This window comes from Epinephelus lanceolatus, chromosome 11 (genome assembly GCF_041903045.1).
Source record: "Epinephelus lanceolatus isolate andai-2023 chromosome 11, ASM4190304v1, whole genome shotgun sequence".
In the NCBI taxonomy this organism is placed as follows: Eukaryota; Metazoa; Chordata; class Actinopteri; order Perciformes; family Serranidae; genus Epinephelus; species Epinephelus lanceolatus.
In genome coordinates this window covers 733368-755479 of record NC_135744.1, presented here as the reverse complement: position 1 = coordinate 755479, position 22112 = coordinate 733368, and the positions used below count along the sequence as shown (strand labels likewise).

Below are 22112 nucleotides of genomic sequence, written 5' to 3'. Positions count from 1 at the left end.
AGCAACACTGACCATGTTTCAGTCACTGTGGATATTTGGTCTGACCGAAAGACGAGAGGATTCCTTGGTGTCACTGTGCACTGGATAGAGAAAGAGGCAGAGAGGAAACAGCTAAAGTCAAATCTCTTGGCCTGCAACCGCTTCAAAGGCTCACACGCAGCTGAAAGAATCTGTGACCAATTTGAGGCGGTATGTGATGACTACAACATTAAAGATAAACTGGACTACATTATTAGTGACAATGCTACTAATATGCAAACAGCATTCACTGTGTGCTTCCCCAGTGAACAAGAGGATTACGATGACAGTGATCATCTTGATGACTCTGAGCTCTGGTGTGACTTAACCCTGGAAGATCAGCAAACAGTTGATGCTGCTATGGCAAAGAAACAGCACTTGCAGTGTTTTTCGCACACTCTGGGAGACGGTTTGAAAGACTCAAAACTCAGCTCACTGCTGCACACAAGCACAATATTCAAAGATGCGTTTGATGCTAAATTTGGGGAACAGAAAGGCATCCCTGCTGCAGTCAACACAAGGTGGAACTCAACACTGAGGCAAGTGAAGGCAGTTCTCCAGTGCAATCATCTAAAGCTCTGTGCTGTTCTAGAAAAGGCTGGGCACAAGGAGTTGTCATTCACAGCACGGGAGTGGAATCTGTTGAAGGAGTTGGTGGACATCTTGAAGCCATTTGGAGAAGCAACTGATTTGACACAGGGGGAGAGGGTCATTACAATCAGTGCTGTAGTTCCATCCGTCTTGTCCTTCAATCACCACCTTGAGAAACTGAAGCCTCAAGTCAGTTTCCTGAGCGTCCTGGTCAGAAGTCTCCAGGCATCCCTGAACAAAAGATTTCTTGGAATCTTCATCAACGTGAAAATGGCCAGGACACAAGATGGGATCACTGCCCCCTTTTTTCCTCATAATCTGATCCAATTGACTGCAACAATAATTATGTATTTCAGTCTAACACAGTGCATCACCAACACAAATGGTAAAAAGGGCTCTTTTGTTTCTGCTATTGTTTTTATATGTTTTGCCAGAATTGATCCTGCAAGATGCTGCAGAGACTGAGCAACCTGTGCCTCTTGTTGATGAAGAAAAGCAAGATGACCTTTATGCTGTATACCATAAGAAGCAGAAGAAGGATGTTGGGACCACTACAGCACTACAGCTAAGTCACTACCTTGACATAGCCGAAGAAGTCTTGGCAGTGCCTGCCTCCAGTGCTCCAGTGAAGCGAGTTTTCAGCCATGGTGGCATCATACTACGTCCCCATCGTGCACAAATGACTGACACACTTGTGGCCAATTTGGTCTTTTGCAAATGCAATGTAGCATAGGACCCTGACATATAAAAAGCACAACCCTGTTCATTGTTGTGTTCATGTATTTATGCCCCCCCCCGCCCCCCCCCCCCCCCCATCTCTCTCTCACTCTCTCTCTCACACACACACACACACACACACACACACACACACACACACAGGCAATATGAGATTAGATAAATACAAGACGGGACAGAAACTGCAGTGGAACTAGTTAAAGTGCAATATGCTATGGAAATACAATGTTAGCACTTTTTGTACAAATAATTACTGTTGCACCTTTTTTTTCAAATGTGTTTATTCTGTAAAGGAGTAGTTTGAAAAGAAGAATATTCTTGCAAAATATGAGTTCAATTTGAAATGGCACTGGTTAGTAGTGCAATTAGGATTTTTTTTGTTTTTTGTTTTACAATTGCACTTGTTTTGATAAATAAATACAGACTTTAAAAGCATATATGATCTGTGTAAATATATTATAACTCTTTGGTTAAGAGGACTCGAAAGGACCCGAAACTCAAACTGTAGGACTTGGGACTTGACTTGAGACTTGACTCTGGACTTGCCTGTCTTGACTTGGGACTTGACTCAGGACTTCAGGGCAAAGACTTGAGACTTACTTGTGAACTGCAAAACAATGACTTGGTCCCACCTTTATAAGTGATATCTGTGCAGCAGCCAGTTGGTCATCATCGCACACTTTTCTGTTTTAGATTTTGGATGTGACAGCCCCTTTGATGAAACAGACAGTTGTATGTGTACAAGTAAAATGTGGCAACTCGGTGAGCCCAGCCCAGCATTGATTTAAGCTAGCTTGCACTTTATTTTGTTTTTATGAACCTGAGCTGGTGGAAACTAGGGATGGCCAAAATGAATCAAAATTCATTATTCGGGGGCGTCGATGGCTTAGTGGTAGAGCAGGCGCCCCATGTACAAGGTTGTTGCCGCAGCGGCCCGGGTTCGACTCCAGCCTGTGGTCCTTTGCTGCATGTCTCTCTCTCTCTCTCTTCCCCTTTCACACTTCACTATCCTATCAATTAAAGGCAAAAAAATGCCCTAAAAAATATCTTAAAAAATTTATTATTTGATCATCCAAAAAATTAACGATCAATTATCAATTAATTGATAAGCGAGTATTTCAAAAAAGAGAAAACAAAAGAATGCAGTGCAGACTGTCAGCGCAAGAGAGCTCAGCTGTCCCAGTTTTGAGCTTCAACCCCCCAGGCCAAAGAGGAAGAATGGCACGCATGTGCAGTTCATCCCTGGATGTTTACAACCGTTGCCAGCCAGGGGTTACAGGCTTCAGTTTTCAGCGAAACCTCCGTCTTTCAATGGTGTAGTGTTTTCAGAGGCCTCAAGGGAAGCCGCCGAGGCTTTGGAGAGCAATGAGAGCCTCTGTCTGTTTATGATTTTTTGCCCGGCATAGGTCCGCAGGGGGTTTAGTAGGCACGGCAGCTCGCTGGGCGTGTAGGAATGTAGGGGAAACACTCCAACTATCGAGCAAAATTATTTGTGATCGATCAAAATCCTTAACAATCAATCATTGATAATCGAAAACTGATGCCCATCCCTAGTGGAAATGTTATCAGGGGTTGGAGGGGACCAGTATGCACAATAAATACAACTGTAATACATAGTCGCCTACTGATGTTGCACTTGAAAATTGTAACAAGTTATCATCCTGACTGCCCATATATGGGCATATGCCATGTAAACTGGTGTGTCAGTGAGTGTGTTTTGTGCTGCAGTGCTGCTATGCTGTTGTGCTCCTGTGCTGTGCCGTGGACTTTAAGTTGGAAATGAGGTGCTTTATTAGTTAAACAAACAAACAAAAAAAACAACAACGGAGGTTTTAAAGATCAGGGGCTGAGCCCAAAAGATCTAGGGCTATAACCGGGAATGCCCAGGTCTAACGACGTCCATGCTCAAGGCAGAGGGAAACCTGAACCAGAGAAGTTAGATTTGCAAGCACAAGGTTTGCAACTAACTTTCTTGCAACAAAAAGAACCGAGTTGAGTTGGCACACAGCGTCTAACTCTGCAAAGACCCTGAGCAACCAGCTTCCTCGGAGTTTCACCTTTGGAACAAAGGACACAACAAAGATTGCATCTGGAACCACAGCTCTTTCCCACTTTCCTCTGCCAGCTAACAAAGCAGCACACCACCAAAGCGACTCTTTCTTCCATCCATTCATGGATCGGTAATGTAACAACTGTGCATAGCTTTATCACAGCTTTACAGGCTAAGCAAGACTGTTTAAATTGTTGTATGTGATTTAATGCTATCATTGAGTTATTGTTGTGATTGTTTGCAGTTAGGTCATTGGTTAGTTGGCTTTGCCAAAGCTAAGTGTTTAGTTTGCTAATGCTGTTCACAGACAGATTCTTGCGCACAACTAAACAATCTCTGCACTAATCCAGACCGTTTGCAGCACAAATCACATTCACATAGACTCATTAACAAATAGGCTTTCAACAGAGCTAGACCCAAAGAGGCAACTCAAAGTTCTCGCTTCTTTTCCTCTATCTTTGTCCTGTCTACACAGTCAGACAAGACCTCCCTCGATCAGAAGCCAGCTTTGATTTGGCCATCTTGTAGTTCTAACAGCCATTTTGTTTTGTAGGCCAAACGGCCCTTTGATCACCACACCTGCACAAGGGTTAATGAATAATCAACCTCTGCTGCATCAAGAACTCCTAAATCCTTCAAGCTTTACTGTTAATTTTGGTTAGCGTATTTTATGAGACTGATATCTTTAACTGGCTATCATTTTCCCTTTCTGTGAATGGTGCCCCACGATAGCCAATTTACAATATTAATGGTGTCCCCTTGGTGAGGCCTAATATTGTTGTTCCCAACATAATTGGTGCCTCCGTGTGACATCTAGAAATACTGATCCCTACATAATTGGTGCCTCCATGTGACGCCCTAATTTATGTTCCCTACATAATTGGTGCCTCGGTGTGACGCCTAATTTATGTTCCCTACACTGCTCTGCGGGGCGTGAATATATGTCCCATAGAATATGTGTTGTCCCGAGTGAATCGATTGAAAGTGAATGAAATGTTCTGACTATAACTCCTGTGCCTTGAAGGAGAAGACTGAGGTACAACACTTCGTTGCTCCACTGTGCAGCAGTGCTCAATGAAAAGCAGCTTTCGAACTGAGGAATGACTGTGGTGATGGGTGTGTATGTACTAGGGCCGTAATGGTACATGTATTTGTGTCGAACCGTTCGGTACGCGACTTTCGGTTCGGCACGACCCTGTACTGAATTACTGGGCGCAGGATATTATTTTATTTTATTTTATTTTAATTCTGTTTTTGCGAGTCGAACCATTTAAAATATCTAGTTCCCCGACGGACATAATTGAGTGATGGACCGAGTCCCGTAAATCTCCGCTTTCACTTTGTGCAGCACATTCTCGCATTTTGACAACATGGCAAGTGAGCCTGACGAACCTTTAGACCCACCCGCAAACAGTCCTCCGTTTCGGAACACTTTGGTTTCAGGGTAAAATACGAAGATGGAAATAAACAAGTGGACAAGACAAAAGCAGTGTGCCGGCACTGCAGAACAGCGGTCGGGTATGTACTTGGAAACACGTCTAACATGCTAACGCATCTAAAGCAACACCACCCGAGTTTGAACGTTAACCGGTGCGACTAGAAAAAGCAATCTGGTGCAAACTACGATATCGTCGTCGTTTAAAAAGAAAGAGCGTTTCCCTGACCATCGCGCTAAAGAAATAACCAACGCCATTGGAGTTGAGTAAAATTGTTTAAGCTGCACTTTAGATATAAGCATGTTTTGTTTACTGCACTTTAACAAAGTGGGAAAGCTAAGTAAGTTCCTAGTAAAACTGAATCTGAGCAGGCTTTAAAGCTGACCAGCTGCACTATACTTTTTATTTTAATTGAGTAAAACTGTTAAAGCAGAAATGTATATTTATATTTTTCATTCAAAAAATGTGTTAAAAAAACAGCAGGATTTTATTTTTCACTTTTATATTTCTATTTTCATTCAAACAATGTGAAAAAGCAGGATTTTATATATATTTGTGTCATTCAAAAATTGTGTTAAAAGAGTTAACTGCTGTGGTGGTATGTTTTAATAAGGTTACCAATAAGTAAAAGATATTTAATAGTTGTCTATTTTTTTCATTACTGTACCGAAAAAAACGAACCGTGACTTGTGTACCGAGGTACGTACCGAACCGAGATTTTTGTGTACTGTTACACCCCTAGTATGTACATATGTGTAGGCAGAGCCTCACATATATCACCCCAGGTCATCTGCCTTAAAAAGTGTGAACAGAGGTGTCTTCAGGTAGGTCACAAGGGGCGTTATATCCCATAGTATATGTCTTGTATCTTGTTCCTCTCCTTCAGGGAACAGAAGTTATAGTTGTAACATTTTGTTTTGTATGATTAGAAAAACAATTTCTGATTTATGGTCTGATTTGTGATATGCAACACCCAATGTTGCATTTAAGCCCTCAAATGAGACCTACAGTTTAGAAGGAGAGGTCAAAAATGTGTTCTTCCAAAAATTTAAAATGATAGGAAATCTAGTCATGTGGACCTTAATAGTTCTAAAGTTTTGTCTAGAGCACATAGAGCTGGACCTGTGTGGCAAATTTCAAATCAATCCGACTTACAGTGTAGAAGCTATGATTGTTTAAAATTGACTATTAATTGTAGCGCCCCCATCATGTTAATTTGGGTCACATTTCTTTGGCAACATTTGCACTTTACTTCCAACCATTGGTGAATATTTAATGTCCTTACATTGTACCAACTCATGGGACTTTGAGAAAACATTTCTGAAGAACAATAATAAATCAGCCCAAAGATAAAAGGGTTTCAGCTCTGTTCAGGGATTCAAGCCAGCATAAGTTGATGGAAGTTGAAAGCTACGAAAAATCAGGACCTCTGACACTTTACAACACCTGCATAAAGATAACTAACAAGTCTTATGACCATCAGAGAGACGGTCATTCATTTATGTCCAAATCTGTGCTGGGCCACACTCTCCTTTGGCAACACTGTTTACCCCTTTTGATGAATTGCAGAAACAATTTGGCGGCATGTTTTAATAGCTTAGTCAAAATATGCCTAAAAAAAACCTTGACCTAAATCCAACAGGAAGCGCGCTATTGCCCTTTCAAAGTAAGAAAATTCTCTTTTTACAAAAATTATTTTCTGCTACACCGTTTATCGTTTCGGCTTCAAACTCGCACACATGACAGCTCTACCCCTGGTGAACAAAACTTCTGAATGACTTCATCATTACTTAACCAGTTTGGATTTTATAAGCGCTCAAAGGTGCAGGACACAAAACCTCATGACAATCTTCGGAAGAAAAGATGAGGGCCAATACATCTTTAACTTGCGACTAAGGTCGCATTTTTGACTCCACACACATAAAAGCTATATGTCTGAGTTCGGAACGAGTGTATCTGTGTGTGTGTGTGTGTGTGTGTGTGTGTGTGTGTGTGTGTGGTTACAATCGTTAAAGGACAGATTACAGCAGCAGAATCTCCATTTGAAACAGCATCTACATATTATATATCAGTGTTTTCCATCTCCCACATACTACTACAGCCTTTATTACTTATAATACTGTTGCTACTTTTGTGATTATGACTGTAAAATACATTTTGTAATATACTGTAATCTTATACACACATAGTGCTCAGTAATTGTAGCACATGTAGTATGCAGCATGACAAGTGACTTACTTATCAGAGTATTTCTTTGGTCAACAGTCAAGTAACCACACACAAACACATAATCAAAACCACACAATCTCACACAGCCCAGCTGCAACCTCCCATGGCACTGGGGAGTTCATGTCACTGGGCACCTTCTCTCTCTCTCTCTCTCTCTCTCTCTCTCTCTCTCTGTCTCTCTCTCTCTCTCTCTCTCGTGTCCTGTTACTGCATGTCACTAACACGGCCGTAATGCATGTCAGTAAACTATATAGCTGCGTTCAGGACAAGTGTATCTCTCTGCTGGTATGCTCAGATTGACAATTAGACCCACGGTTTGGGAATTAAAGGGAGGAGTTCGAGACATTTCAAAGCCACCTCCATTTGCCTGCTCTCACACAGCTTGTCTCTCCCTCTAAGTGACGGACTCAGCAGGGGCGTAGCCATCATTTCAGAAGTGAGGGGGACAAATTGTTCAGAGGTTTATTGAGTGATTTATCATCCTCTCGCATTCAATTTCACCTCTCCTTAGCGGCTAAAGAACCACATAACCACAAACAGCCACAGTACAGCACCAGGGGACGGACTTTAGTTCTTTAAAATTATATCCTATCAAAATCTAAAGTTTTAGCAAGCTGTGAGCTAGAGTGGAGAGGGGTCTAAAATCGTCTAAAACTTTTGTCTTTAACTGTCTACGTAAGCTGGACGCCGAAACGGCATGAGGCCGAGGTCCAGCACAATGCTGCTCGCAACTTTAATTAGGGAACTCGGCCAACAGACAAAGTCCTTATTGTTTCTGGTATGTTTATTATTTGGGACCTCGGCCAACGGACGAAGTCCCTTTTAGGCGGAGGACTCCTCACAGAGGACCCTATTGTTTTTGCTGCGTTTATTAGGGACCTTGGCTGAAGGGCGAAGTCCCTATTGTTTTTGGTGCATTTATCAGGGTCTGAGCAACGACGAAGTCATCCATAGGACCCTATTGTAATCACGCTGTTTGTTATTAGGGCCCGAACGAAGTCGTCCGCGTAGGACCCTATTGTAATCGCGCTGTTCATTATTATTATTAGGGTCCGAGCGATGACAAAGTCGTCAGTCAATCAATCAATCAATCAATCAATAAATTTTATTTATAAAGCCCAATATCACAAATCACAATTTGCCTCACAGGGCTTTACAGCATTCGACGTCCCTCTGTCTTAGGACCCTCACAGCGGATAAGGAAAAACTCCCCCCAAAAAAAAACCTTTAATGGGGGAAAAAAAACAGTAGAAACCTCAGGAAGAGCAACTGAGGAGGGATCCCTCTTCCAGGACGGACAGACGTGCAATAGATGTCATACAGAACAGATTAGCATAATAAATTAATAGTAATCCATATGACACAATGAGACAGAAAGAGAGAGAGAGAGAGAGAGAGAGAGAGAGAGAGAGAGAGAGACAGAGAGAGATGCAGGACAGATGGTAATGACAGTAGCTTACAACAACATTAATGAAAGTAATAATATTATAATTATAGTTCTGGCTACTGTGGTACAATATGTTGAAAGTATATATTAATATCTGATAGTATACATATGTGACAATAATCATATGTGTAGTCTAGTAATAATCATAAGTCTACTCTTAAATGTGGAGACGGTGTCTGCCTCCTGTACCGAAACAGGATGATCTCGTTTCTTAGTTCCTGTTAGTACACGTGCTGCTGCATTCTGAATTAGCTGGAGAGTTTTTAAGGACTTACTGGAGCTACCTGATAATAGAGAGTTACAGTAATCCAGCCTTGAGGTAACAGAAGCGTGGACCAATTTTTCTGCATCTTTTCGGGTCAGGATAGGCCTAATTTTCGCAATATTACGCAGATGAAAAAATGCAGTCCGTGAGGTTTGTTTTAAATGAGAATTAAAAGACAACTCTTGATCAAATGTTACTCCAAGGTTTCTTACGGTAGTGCTAGAAGCCAGAGCAATGCCACCTAGAGAAACTATGTCATCAGATAAAGAGTCTCTGAGTTGTTTGGTGCCAAGAACAATAACTTCAGTTTTGTCTGAATTTAACATCAGGAAATTGGTGCTCATCCAGGTTTTTATGTCTTTAAGGCAATTATGAAGTTTAGTTAATTGATTACTTTCTTCTGGCTTCATAGATAAATACAACTGTGTATCATCCGCATAACAGTGGAAATTTACAGAGTGATTTCTAATGATGTTACCTAAAGGAAGCATATATAGAGTAAATAGGATTGGTCCGAGCACAGAACCTTGCGGAACTCCAAAACAAACTTTAGTACGTAAGGATGATTCATTATGAACATGAACAAACTGAAAACAATCAGATAAATAAGATTTAAACCAGCTTAGTGCAGAACCTTTTAGGCCAATTAAGTGTTCCAGTCTCTGTAGCAGAATTTGATGGTCAATAGTGTCAAACGCCACACTAAGATCTAATAAAACAAGTACAGAGATGAGTCCTTTGTCTGAAGCAATCAGAAGGTCATTTGTAATTTTAACTAGTGCTGTCTCAGCGCTGTGATGCACTCTAAATCCTGACTGAAATTCCTCAAATAAATTATTATCATGGAGAAAATCACACAGCTGGTCTGAGACTACTTTCTCAAGGATCTTCCAGTAGGACCCTATTGTAATCACGCTACTCATTATTATCATTATTATTATTATTATTATTAGGGTCCATGCGACGACGAACTTGTCCGTAGGACCCTATTGTAATTGTGCTGTTTAATATTATTTATTATTAGGGCCCGAGCGACGACGAAGTCGTCTGTGAGGACCCTATTGTAATTGTGCTGTTTATTCGGGCCCGAGTGACGACAAAGTCGTCCGTGAGGACCCTATTGTAATCACGCTGTTTAATATTATTTATAATTAGGGCCCGAGCAACAATGAAGTCGTCCATGGAGGACCCTAGTGAAATCGCGCTGTTTATTATTAGGGCCCGAGCGACGACGAAGTTGTCCGCGGGGGACCCTATTGAAATCGTGCTGTTTATTATAAGGGGCCCGAGCGATGACAAAGTCGTCCAAAGACCCTATTGAAATTGTGCTGTTTATTAGGGCCTGAGCGACGACGAAGTCGTCCAAGGACCCTATTGAAATCGCGCTGTTTATTAGGGCCCGAGCGACGACGAAGTCGTTCGAGGACCCTATTGAAATAGTGCTGTTTATTATTATTATTATTCTGACATTTCGTGTCCCAATTTTGCCCCTTTCCCACATTTCAAAATGCTTCTAACTTTCCACATTCGTCCGGCCACATCCGAAATTCGATATTTTTGGACGGTTACACATGGTCGGCGCGAAATGCCGAAATAGCGCCCCCTACAAATTTTCAAAATACCCTCCCCATCGGGGTTAGTTTGTCGTGGGCAAACGAAATTTGGTACACACATGTATCATACCCAGACGCACAAAAAAGTCTCTTAACATCAAGGTAAAATCCCAACAGGAAGTCGGCCATTTTGTTTTGAATTTTTTCATTACGGCGATTTCCACAACTTACATTTGAATGAACTTGTCCTAGGGCATTTGCCTGATCGACTTCAAATTGGCTACAGATCATCCAGAGACCATGCTGATCAAAAGTTGTGCTCTGCATGTCTGTAGGTCAAAGGGCGTGGCTGCTAGGGCATGACAAATTTTGGCAACATTTCATTTTCTCGCCATTGAATTTCGAATGGCTCTCACGCCCACAGACTTGATTGTAGCAGCTTCAAATTTGCTGGACACGATGATGGCTCCGCCCCGAACGCCACGATATGTTAATATCCTACCTTACTCATAGCGCCCCCTGGTGGTAATAGGAAGTGATCATTTTTTTCTTTAACATGTACTAATACAACAAACTTGACCGCATCAACTTCATTCCCCTTCTAATGCATGCAGAACAAGTTGGTGAAGCTACCTTATGAACGCTGTGAAGCTACGTCTAATGGTGTCGATCTGGCGGCATAGCGACTATTGATCCCTCGCCACCAAATATGTTTTGCATTTTGATGGCTTCAGCGACCTCATATCCTTATGAAAATTGATACACAGGTCAAGATTGGCAACCTCATGCATCTGATGGGTGTCGCCCATGGGGGGGACAAAATGCCTCTAAAGCGCCCCCTTGAAATTTTCAAAAACCCTTCCCCATAGGGTTTTTTTTTAGAGTAGGAAGATGAAAATTGGTACATATGTATAAGTTGCCCAGACGTACAAAAAAGTCTCTGCCACCAATGGTCTACTCCAAACAGGAAGTCGGCCATTTTGATTTTGACGTGTCATTTTGGCGTGATTTCCACATGTTGTATTTTAACGAACTAGTCCTAGGGATTTAAAAGTTCAAAAAAATAATTTATTACAAACAGGTCAATAAAACAGGTTCCAAAATTTAAAATACCTTGTAAACAAACAAAATATTCAGTATTACACATTTTCTTTGGTTACCTTTCTTTCAAACATTTTTTAAAGTTATGATCTCACTGCCGGTAAACAAAAACGGTTTGCTCCTGCAGCCAGCCAGAAACGAAGGATCCATTCCACACACCTGAGCCAGAGAAAAAAAAGGGAGAGAAGGAGAGAGATCGAGTTTCTGTCTTTGATGAATGAAGCCTTATTGTTTTGCTGCTATTAAACAATGAGAAACATGTTTTCTCCGCTTACTTAATAGCATAAATATTCACACTACTGCGCACAGGGAGACAGAGACCTGGGGCCTCATGTACAAAGGGTGCGTACGCACAAAAACGTGGCGTACGTCCTTTTCCACGGCAAAGTTCAGATGTATCAAGAGTGAAGTGACCGTGGAAATGTGCGGTGCCTCACGCCAACTTCATGGCTGGCGTACGCACGTTTCTACAGCTGTTGATCACTTGGCGATACTTAGAGGTGATGCTGGGAAACTGTTATAATAAATAAATGTGAAAACAATTAGTCCTCAAGAGTGATGTGCACATCAAAGACACATGAACAATTAACACTGATGAACAATTAACACACCCACGTGTCTGCAGTTAGATGAGTGGATATAAAAGCATGCGCAAAGTGGTGCCGAAAATACCGTTAACAACAACGGCTGCTTTAGCAGTATTTGCCGCATTGGCTCCAGAGGGCAATCCTCCTGGAAGTGTGAGCAGAGCTGCGGCCGACCTTGGAGCGCGATACGACGAGGAGCCATGCGCTGCCTGTATCCATACAGGTGCTGACCACACTGGGACTCCTAGCAACACGGGCATTCCAGAGGGAGCTGGCCGACTGATAGGGACTGTGCCAGTCGACCCTGAGCTGAGTCATGCCAGCTGTGTGGGACGGAATTATCCACACGTCAGCCAGGTATATCAAATTCCCATACACAGCTTAACAGGCCAACATTAAAGCGCAATTTGCAGCGAGAGCCGGTTTTCCTAATGTTACTGGAGCTATCGACTGCACACACATTATAAAAGCGCCATCGCAGAATGAATTTGTTTTTGTCAACAGGAAGTATTTTCATTCGATCAATGTACAGATCATTTGTGATGCGCAAATGCAATTAACCAACATTGTGGCGAGGTGGCCTGGTTTAACGCACGATTCATGGCCTACATTCTGAGTAACAGCATGGTTGGGAACAGACTACTAGCTGGCACTGTGCGCGATGGGTGGCTTCTTGGTGAGTACATAATTTATTTGTTTAACTGTCTTAATATTAATCCCCATGATGCGCACTGAGCATGTGCGCTCCCAAATATTATCCTGTCTTCACAACATCAGTTCTAGTCAGTGATTAAAGTTAGTGACTTGCTGTTTTTGCTGGTTAAACTACAGCTTCAGAGCTTTCTAACAAGCCCCTGATTGTCTCTGTGTGTAAAGTACTCATGTCAATAAACCCGTGCGTAAAGTGTGACATTTATTAATCAGCCACACCTTTTCCCCGGGGCACTTCTGCATTCATTTACAACAATAGTATGTGATCCGTGTAAGTGGTGTATAAAATTAACAAATGGAAACTGTAAATCCAGTTCACATAATTATTTGTCTGCTTTCAATTGACCCCAGGCGACTCTCTGTTCAAACGGGGTGAGCTCCTCCTCTCCTGTCCCCCCACCTGTTTTGGCCATACTTTGGCGGTGGGCAGCCCTCCTCTGCTTCATGTCCACCTTAATGTCGGACCACTTCTTTTTTAGTTCTGCGTGTGTACGCTTTTCTGTCCCCACAGCATTGACAGCCTCACACACACTCTCCCACTCACTCCTCTTGCGTTTTGTATTGATGCCGGAGGACAGCGTGCCAAAAAGTACATCTTTGCGCGCCTCCACTTCAGTGAGTAGCGATTCCAATTCACATTCTGTGAATTTTGGCCAGACGCACAAAAAACTCTCCGCTACCAATGGTCTACTCCAAACAGGAAGTCAGCCATTTTAATTTAAACTTTTCATTTTGGTGTTGATTTCGTGATTTCCACAAGTTTGTATTTTCATGAACTCCTCGTACAGACTTTGTCCAATCAACTTAAGATTTGGTACAAATCATCCAGAGACCATGCTGATAAAGTTATTAAAAGTTTTTCTCTATGTCAAGGGGCGTGGGCGCTAGGGCATGAAAATTTTTGGCGACTTTTCATTTTCTTGCTATCGAATTTCGAACGGCTCTCACGCCCACATACTTGATCTCAGCAGCTTCAAACTTACTGGACATGATGGTTCCGCCCCGAATGCCCCGATATGTTAATATCCCATCTTACTCATAGTAACAGGAAGTGACCAGTTTTTACTTTAACATGTACTGATGACACAAACTTGACCGCATCAACTTCATTCCACTTCTAATGCATACAGAACAAGTTGGTGAAGCTACCTTATGAACGCTGTGAAGCTACGTCTAATGGTGTCTCTGTGGCAGCGTGGTGATTATCGATCCCTCACCACTAAATACGTTTGGCATTTTGATGGCTTCAACGACCTCATATCCTCATGAAAATTGATACACAGGTCAACAATGGCGAGCTCTTACATCTGATAGGGGCGTCACCCATGGTGGGGATAAAATGCCTCTATAGCTCCCCTTTGAAATTTTCAAAAACGCCTCCCCATAGGGGTTTTTTTGGAGTAGGAACATGAAAATTGGTACACATGTGTATGTTGGCCAGACGCACATAAAAGTCTCTGGCACAAATGGTCTACTCCAAACAGGAAGTCGGCCATTTTGATTCTGACTTGTCATTTTGCTGTGATTTCCACATGTTGTATTTTAACAAACTTGTCCTAGGGATTTCATTCAATCGACTTCAAATTTTTTACAGATCATCCAGAGACCATGCTGATCAAAAGTTGTGCTCTGCATATCTGTAGGTTAAAGGGCGTGGCTGGTATGGCGCTGACATTTTTGATCCATCGCCATGCATATTCAAGCAGCTCTCTCTCCCACATAAATGATCCAAACTGCGTCAAAATTTCTTTACATGATAAGAGCCCCACCCTCAATGCCTCCATTTGCTTGTAAGAAATTTTGCTCCTGCCGCCCCCTTGTGGAAACAGGAAATGCCCTATTATACACTGACGTCCGATTTGCTAGAAACTTCACATGTGTGATGAGGGTCCGCCCCTAGACACACCTACACACATTTAGTTACACTCCCAGTGCCACCTGGTGGATGAACAAAACATTGCGTTTTTTCGCTCCTGCCAGGTTTTTTCTCCCTTCTTGTGTCACGCCACAGCCCCCTTATGCCTCAGGCCCCCACGGTTGCATGGGGGAGCGAGGGCCCGTTCATCACTGCTTGCTGCTTTAATTAGGGCCCGAGCAGGAGACCTGCGAGGTCCCTATTGTTTTTCTCCTGATTATTTATTTATTAGGGCCCGAGCAGGAGACCTGCGAGGTCCCTATTGTTTTTCTCCCGATTATTTATATATATATATATTTTTTTTTTTTTCTTCCACCCATATGATTGCATTTTTCACTGCCTGAACATACCCCAAAACTCACCAAAGTTGGAATATAAGTCACACCTGGCAAAAAATTGTATAATCTATTGTTGTCCTGAATTTCCACCACTAGGTGGTGCTATTATTAAGGAAAGTGCGTTTTGGCTCATAACTCCCATATACTTTGTCGCACATTCAAAAACCTTATATCCACGCATTCAGTGAATTGTGCTGAATCTTGTGGTATATGCCATGCCCATTTCCGCCAACCACTTTTTTCCGCAATTTCGCAAAATATCGACTTTTTCGAACTCCTCCCAGGCAATTTCACTGATTGGCATGAAACTTTGCACACTGCATCTGTGGACCCTCCTGACAAAAACTTATGAAAAGAATTTTGATATTCCAAACAATACTCAAGTTATTAAATAGCAACTTCCTGCAGATTTCGTTCTAAACAGGAAGTGCTGCATATCTCCACATTGGTGTATCCGAATGATATCAAACTCAGGTTACCACTTCCCCATGAGCCCCTGAGGCTCTGTGTAAAGTTTGGGTGATGACCACAAGGTGGCGCTCTTTAAATGGAAGTATTTTATATCTCAACATCGGTTGGGCGGATTAACACGAAACTTGCCAACACCATAACACTCATGGAAATAAAATTGATAGGGGTGGTATAGACTGGCCCCTGTAACTCACACACCAAAAATGACCATCAGGTGGTGCTATTTTCAATGCAAAAGCGTTTTTGGCTAATAGCTCCCACAAAATATGTCACACACTGTTAAACCTTCTATTTACGTGTTCTCTGAATTCAGGTGAATTGTGTGGTGTAAGGCATGCCCATTTTCGCGGTAACTTTCCATTCGCTAAATCGCGACAAATGAAAAACTTACTTTTTTGAACTCCTCCCAGGCGATTTGACTGATTTGCACCAAACTTTGCATGAAGCATCTGTGGACCCTTCTGACGAAAAGTTATTAAAAGAATTTTGATAGTCCAAAAAACGCCCAAAATATGAAATAACAAATTCCTGCACATTGTTTTCAAAACAGACAGCCTTTCATATCTTGACCAAATACAGTCCGATTACTACAATACTTTTGCTGATTGTGTTCCATGGCCCGATGAGAGTTTGTGCAAAATTCGGTGCAAACTGGCGAATAGGTGGCGCTCTGGTGGCAGTCTAATTAGTGTGAATGGAAGTAAATTGGAAAATCTTCAAATCCTCTTCAAAACTCATGAACTTTCAACCTCTTCTTGTCCCTCATATTTTGAGCTAGAGACACCATGTCAACTTTTAAAGAGTCAGAAGACCTTGAACGCATTAACTGTACATAATTATCTATCTTTATTTTATTCTTGGCAATGACCAATATTCTTTTGTTTATAAACACTGGTAGATAACTATCTTGCCACCAGGTGATCTTTGGCTGCTCCTGACACTACCGTCATAAAAACAAGAGACCGCACATGCGCAGTTGCGCACTCTCAGCTGATTGTAAACAGATAAGATGGCGACAAGACGCAACTTCAGTGTTCATTTAAAGCTAGAAGTTTTGAAATATTCCGAACAAATGTCGGGGGAATACGCCGCGAGCCATATGACGCGTGGTATGCAGAGGACGGCAACAAGACCTTCACAAAAGGAGGGAACATGACAGCAGCTGACAAACGCAAGATAGCGGCTTACAGTCTCCAGGTCCAGTAATTTCCTCTATGGTTGGTGTCATGAATGCCCAGTACCTGGACAACCGAGCAGTGGCGGAACACAGGTATGTGGCGTGTCAGAGGAGAAACGAGCCGTTAACAGTTTGTGCCACACAGTTGTTACGGTTACAGGCTCTTTAACCCTATGGGCCTGAACGATGCATAGTCCCTCCAAATTCACACCTGTTCTTCTCTGTGGATTTTCTCCGCGACCGTGCGTCATAGTGAGAAGCCACGCATATCACGTGAAACAGTGGAATCATAGCTTTCAAACAAGACCAAGCACTTGTCGGTAGTCCAATGTTTTGACAGAAAAAAAAATGATAAAGTTACACTAAAATTATGTATAACAGAGCTTTCATACAGCTCTGCACACACATTACTGTTGGATGGATTACTCACGAATGCAGCATCGCACAGAAATACCAAGCATATCACATGAAAGCGCAGGAGCAGAGCTTTCCAATGATACCACACATCATTGTACTGTCATCCCATCATGCTATAAATACAGATTAATTTTCTACAAAATAAAAACCTGACGAATTTCTGTACAGCCCATTATACAGATCTTGTTATCAGTCACTTCATATAGTGAGGAATATCGTATCTTACCATGTCTTAGGCTTGCGTGTGTTTCTCCCTGTCTATCCACGTTTGTAGTCCGGCTTTCAAGATGCAAATATCTCCATATTGTCCAGTTGACACTCCATCAAACTTTGTATGACAAGACCAACCACTGCAAACAAAGTGGCAAATATTATCTTGGAGGAAATCATTGCACTTGGTTGACTATTTTTCTATTATCTTAGATGTAAATATTGCATGTTTCTTTAAGATAAAACACATTTTTGACTTGTGAATGAGTCAATGGAATTTCTTGCAATAATGAAAAAATACTGGCAATCATGTCCGCCTGGCACAAACCACATGTTTTGCACAACTGTGAAGTGACAGAATGTCCCAGCATCATGGTTCTTATAATGCCAGATTGCAGAGAGTCTCCCCTCTTCAGATATGGCAGAATATGTCATTTTCCAACTTGCTATGCTGAGATACATGTAAAAATGTAAGAATTTAGTAACACAAATTTGTTTTTTTCATTGATATAAAAATTTATATAAAATACATGCACATAGAAGGACTGGATAGCCCACATTGTCCTGAAAAAAAAACAAGATTTCGCATGTATATGTAGCCTTTATAATGACTGTGATATCAGCTTAGAAATAAAGGCAGTAAAAATACCCCAAAAACTCCTTGGGCCCATAGGGTTAATCACTTATTGATGCTGTTTTTGAAGTATGAATAAGTCAATAAGTAATTTATTCCATTGAAATATCAGTGATGTATTATAGAAAAGTGATTTATCTTTTTATAAATGACAAAAGGCACATCTGCCTCATTCTTACCGTGGTATCGTGATACTACTCAGAACCGTGATACTTTCACTGGTATCGTATGGTGGGGTGTGGGGAGAGGTGGGGGATTGGGGAGTTGGGGGGGGGGCGCCGAGGGATGGTTCGCCCAGGGTGTAAAACTAGCCAGGACCACCTCTGGCACTGATATTTTTACCATAACCATCTTTTTATCTATGAAAGCCCATTTTCAATCGCCAATCCTAATCAAAAATGTGAGATAAAAAGTCATAATTATGAATGTAGCCTAGTTTTCAAATTAATTTGTGGCATGTTGTCTTGTAAGGTGTGTGGCCTCACGGTGGCTGCAGATGGGACAGAGGATGAGATGATTCACTGTTTCAAGGCAGGACAACTAGTACACTGTGCTGTAGTAAATAGTAAATAGTGGTGATTTACAAAAACACCAAAAACTATTTTTACTGTTAAAGTAAAGTTTGTTACTGTAAATAATTCATCTTCTAACCGCTTCATCCTCTTGAGGTCCGCGGGGGGGCTGGAGCCTATCCCAGCTGACATCGGGGGAGAGGCAGGGTACACCCTGGACAGGTTGCCAGACTATCGCAGGGCTGACACATAGAGACAAACAACCATTCACGCTCACATTCACACCTACGGACAATTTAGAGTTATCAATTAACCTAGAAATGCTGCCTGGCAAGAATGGGTTTGACTTTTGCCAACCGCTTTAAATGATAAAAGCTGGACTTCACGACTGCACTGATTTGACTATCCAGTTTAAAATCGCTGTCCATCCTAAAACTCAGGAAAGGGCCCAAGTCAGTAGGGGGTGACTCACAGGATCCACTGGGTCCAAACACCACCAATTCTGTCTTCTTTTCATTAAAATTTATAAAGTTTAAGGCCATCCAAGCGTTCATGTCATTAAGACATGCAAGAAGTGGTTTTACTGAGAATGCATCCTTCTGCTGTAAAGGTACATAGATCTGACTGTCATCAGTATAAAAATGGAAACAGATACCATGTTTTCTAAGAATGGATTCCAGAGGAAGTAAATAAAGAGAAAAAAAAAACAGGGGCCCTAAAATTGAGCCCTGTGGAACCCCACATGACAGGGAAGCAGGGGAGGATTCAAATCCACCAAGGCTTACACATATGGTTCTATCAGCCTGATAAGACCTAAGCCATTCTAGAGCAGTACCACAAATGCCCACTAGGTGCTGTAAATGAGATGTTAAAATGTTGTGGTCCACCGCTGCAGTTAAGTCAAGCAGGACAAGGATCACATACTCACCAGAATAACACGCTAAGAGGATGTCATTAAAGACCTTTAAAGGAAATGGCCAGTTAAGAATGAAAATACAGACAGTACTTACTGACCCTCATTCCGACAAGAAGTCGAGACTAGCTGATGGCTCGTGGTGGTGCTAGTTCTCGAGTCTCGCGCGAGTTGCCATGTAAACACAGCACACCTGCAGGGTAGGCTAACTGACCACGGTGAGAAATTATGCTTTAAAAGTGGAATAAATTACGTCTTTTCAAGTCAATTTTGCATGCTGCGGCTACAGGGCACTTGGATTACAACGGAGAACCCGTTCTGATGTTTTTGAAATGCATTAGCGGAGTTGTATTACATTTTCAAAATGTGGGTTCCATGCACTTCAAGTGTAGCTGTTATTCCGGCTAGCTGTTATCCTCAGATACCCTGAACGAGTTTTGTGGATTAAAAAACTACACTGGACTTCTTGTCAGCATGAGGATCAGTAAGTACTGTCGGTATTTTCATTCTAAACTGGCCATTTCCTTTAACAATGCTGACTCTGGACTATGGAGGGTTTTGAAACCAGATTGAAAAACCTCCATGATATCATGCTCATCCAGAAAAGGTTTCAACTGAGCATATACAATTTTCTCCAAGATTTTTGAGAGGAATGACAGCTTGGAAATAGGCCTACAATTAGCCAACACAGTCTGATCCAGCCCAGGTTTCTTTAATCAGAGGTTGCACTACTGCATGTTTAAAATTTGCAGGAACCACACCGGACGACAGACTGCTTTTAATAATGGCAAGAATCGACTGCCCTATGCTTGGAAAAACCTCTTTAAAAAATCGAGGCGGGACAGCATCACGAGGGGAACCTGAGGGCTTAATATGGCCAACCACATCTTCTAAGAATGACAGAGTCACAGGCTCAAACTGGTTGAAAACAGCAGAACAAGGGACAAAGACAGAGGAGTTGGAGGCAGGAGCTGAGATGAAAGCCCTTGTGGTGGCGACCTTATCAATAAAAAAGTGCAGAAGGGAATTACACATTTCAGAGGAGGCTTCCACACAGACAGTCTGTGGGACATTAAGAACAGAGTAAATGGTTTTAAATAATATGCGTGAGTTATGACAGTTGGATAAAATAATCTTTGAAAAGTGTTCCCTTTTAGCCTCTTTTACTGTGCTCTGGTAATTACCTGAAAGAGGTGCTGTCTGACATGGAGAGGAAAGGCAACTTAAGTAAGTCCATCAGTGAATATGACTCGCCGCTAGTGATGGTCTGGAAGAAATCACGGGACTTGAAAATCTTCACCAACTTCTGCTGGCTGAAAACAAAACTGTTAAGGATGTCCTGCCGCCTTATTAGGACTGCTTGCAGGACTTGGTGGAAAAAAACTCTTCAGTACCATGACATTGAGATTTTACAACATTTTCGTCCATGAGACTGACACACCACACCACCTTCACCACATCGCTTGTCCTTTATGAGTACAGCAGATTTCCCCAAGGTCTGTGCAACAGTCCAGCATCTTTTATGTGCAGCATTTCAGCAAGTTCAGCATTTTTGGAGATTTGAACATTTTTATGATGACACACTAGTGTTTGCACCTTTCAGGGTAAAATACCCTAAAATGACTGGGGGTTGTTTTCTGAGGGACAGCAATCTGAAGCTTGCACAGAAAAAGTGTTATTTTCTCAGAGAGTCTGCAAGGTTATTTGGAGACGTGTTTGATGCTTTTCGGTTTAGAAGTGACAAAGTGAAGGTCATCTCCAGCTTCCAAAAGAACGACCTCATAAGTGCCACAGTGATGTTTTAGCAGCCTTTTATCCAAGGATGCTCTTGTGTTGCTAAGCCACTCTATGCTTTGACTAACAGTCAGAAGAGGAGAATCAAGGGTTGTCATGGACGGGGGAAAGTTGGAGCCTTCCGTTGGTTAACTCCCCAAAATTGGATTCTTTTTTGTGGGAGAGCATTTCAGGAACTCAAGAGTGCACTCCTCATCAGTGTGGCACTAGCACTGATTTTGAGAGGCTGCTCGTCCTGTCCACCAATGCTTCCATGGATGGTCTGGGTGCTGTCTTGTCCCAGGGCTCAGCTGATGAGGAGTGGGCAAGATCAGTAGCCTTCACAAGCAAGTCTCACCCGCAGCAACACATCCTTACCAAGCCAAAGCTGGATGCCTGTGAGCAGCGCTGGATCTCCAAGCTCGCTCCATGCTCCCTTGAGATAAAGTATGTTCTCAGCAAGCTAAATGCAACAGTCTTGCAACAGGGTTTTGCAAACTGGTCCCAACTGAGATGCCCTCAGTAGGGACCCATTTGCAAAGCTCTTGGCTTACTGGCTGCTGTCAGAGTCATACATTGAGCTGCAGGAGCAAATCTGTAATATAAAGGATGTCAGTGAGCAGGACGCCTTCTCTTTGACCTGCCAGCCCAATCACTGGATGGCCCTCCCTTGTAAGCTGCTGTTTATGTCTCCTTGTCAGAAGATGACATTAGTCTCGTTGGAGATGAACTGCGCCTTACCTGGAAAGTAGATGAGAGCAGGCGGCTGCAGCAGGAGGCAGTGACAAAAAGCTGCGGTGAAGTTGGACAGTTTCCCGACAGTTTCCAGCAGCCTTCACTCCGTACAGGAAGTCACAGACACACTTACATCCTGTCAGATATGATGTTAATTCATTAAAAAAGTAATCAGACCCATATATCAGTTTGTTTTCAGTCTCCAGTTGTTTTAATTATGATAGATTGATTTATTAAAATGCTTTACAGGTGATCTGTAATTTATGTTCATGGTTCAACCACCACTTGACATGA

The 22112-nt window shown here is 42.2% G+C and overlaps 1 protein-coding gene across 1 annotated transcript in view; it reads left to right on the top strand.

Annotated features, from left to right (window-relative positions):
* Nucleotides 1-252: 252 nt before the first annotated feature.
* Nucleotides 253-22112, top strand: part of LOC144464617 (uncharacterized) — a 34223-nt gene continuing 12363 nt past the window's right edge. Inside the window, exons 1-3 of the mRNA XM_078172132.1 lie at nt 253-994; nt 1044-1234; nt 21388-21530. Coding sequence (XP_078028258.1) covers nt 253-994; nt 1044-1234; nt 21388-21530 — 1076 coding nt within the window. The remainder of the gene's footprint in view (nt 995-1043; nt 1235-21387; nt 21531-22112) is intronic.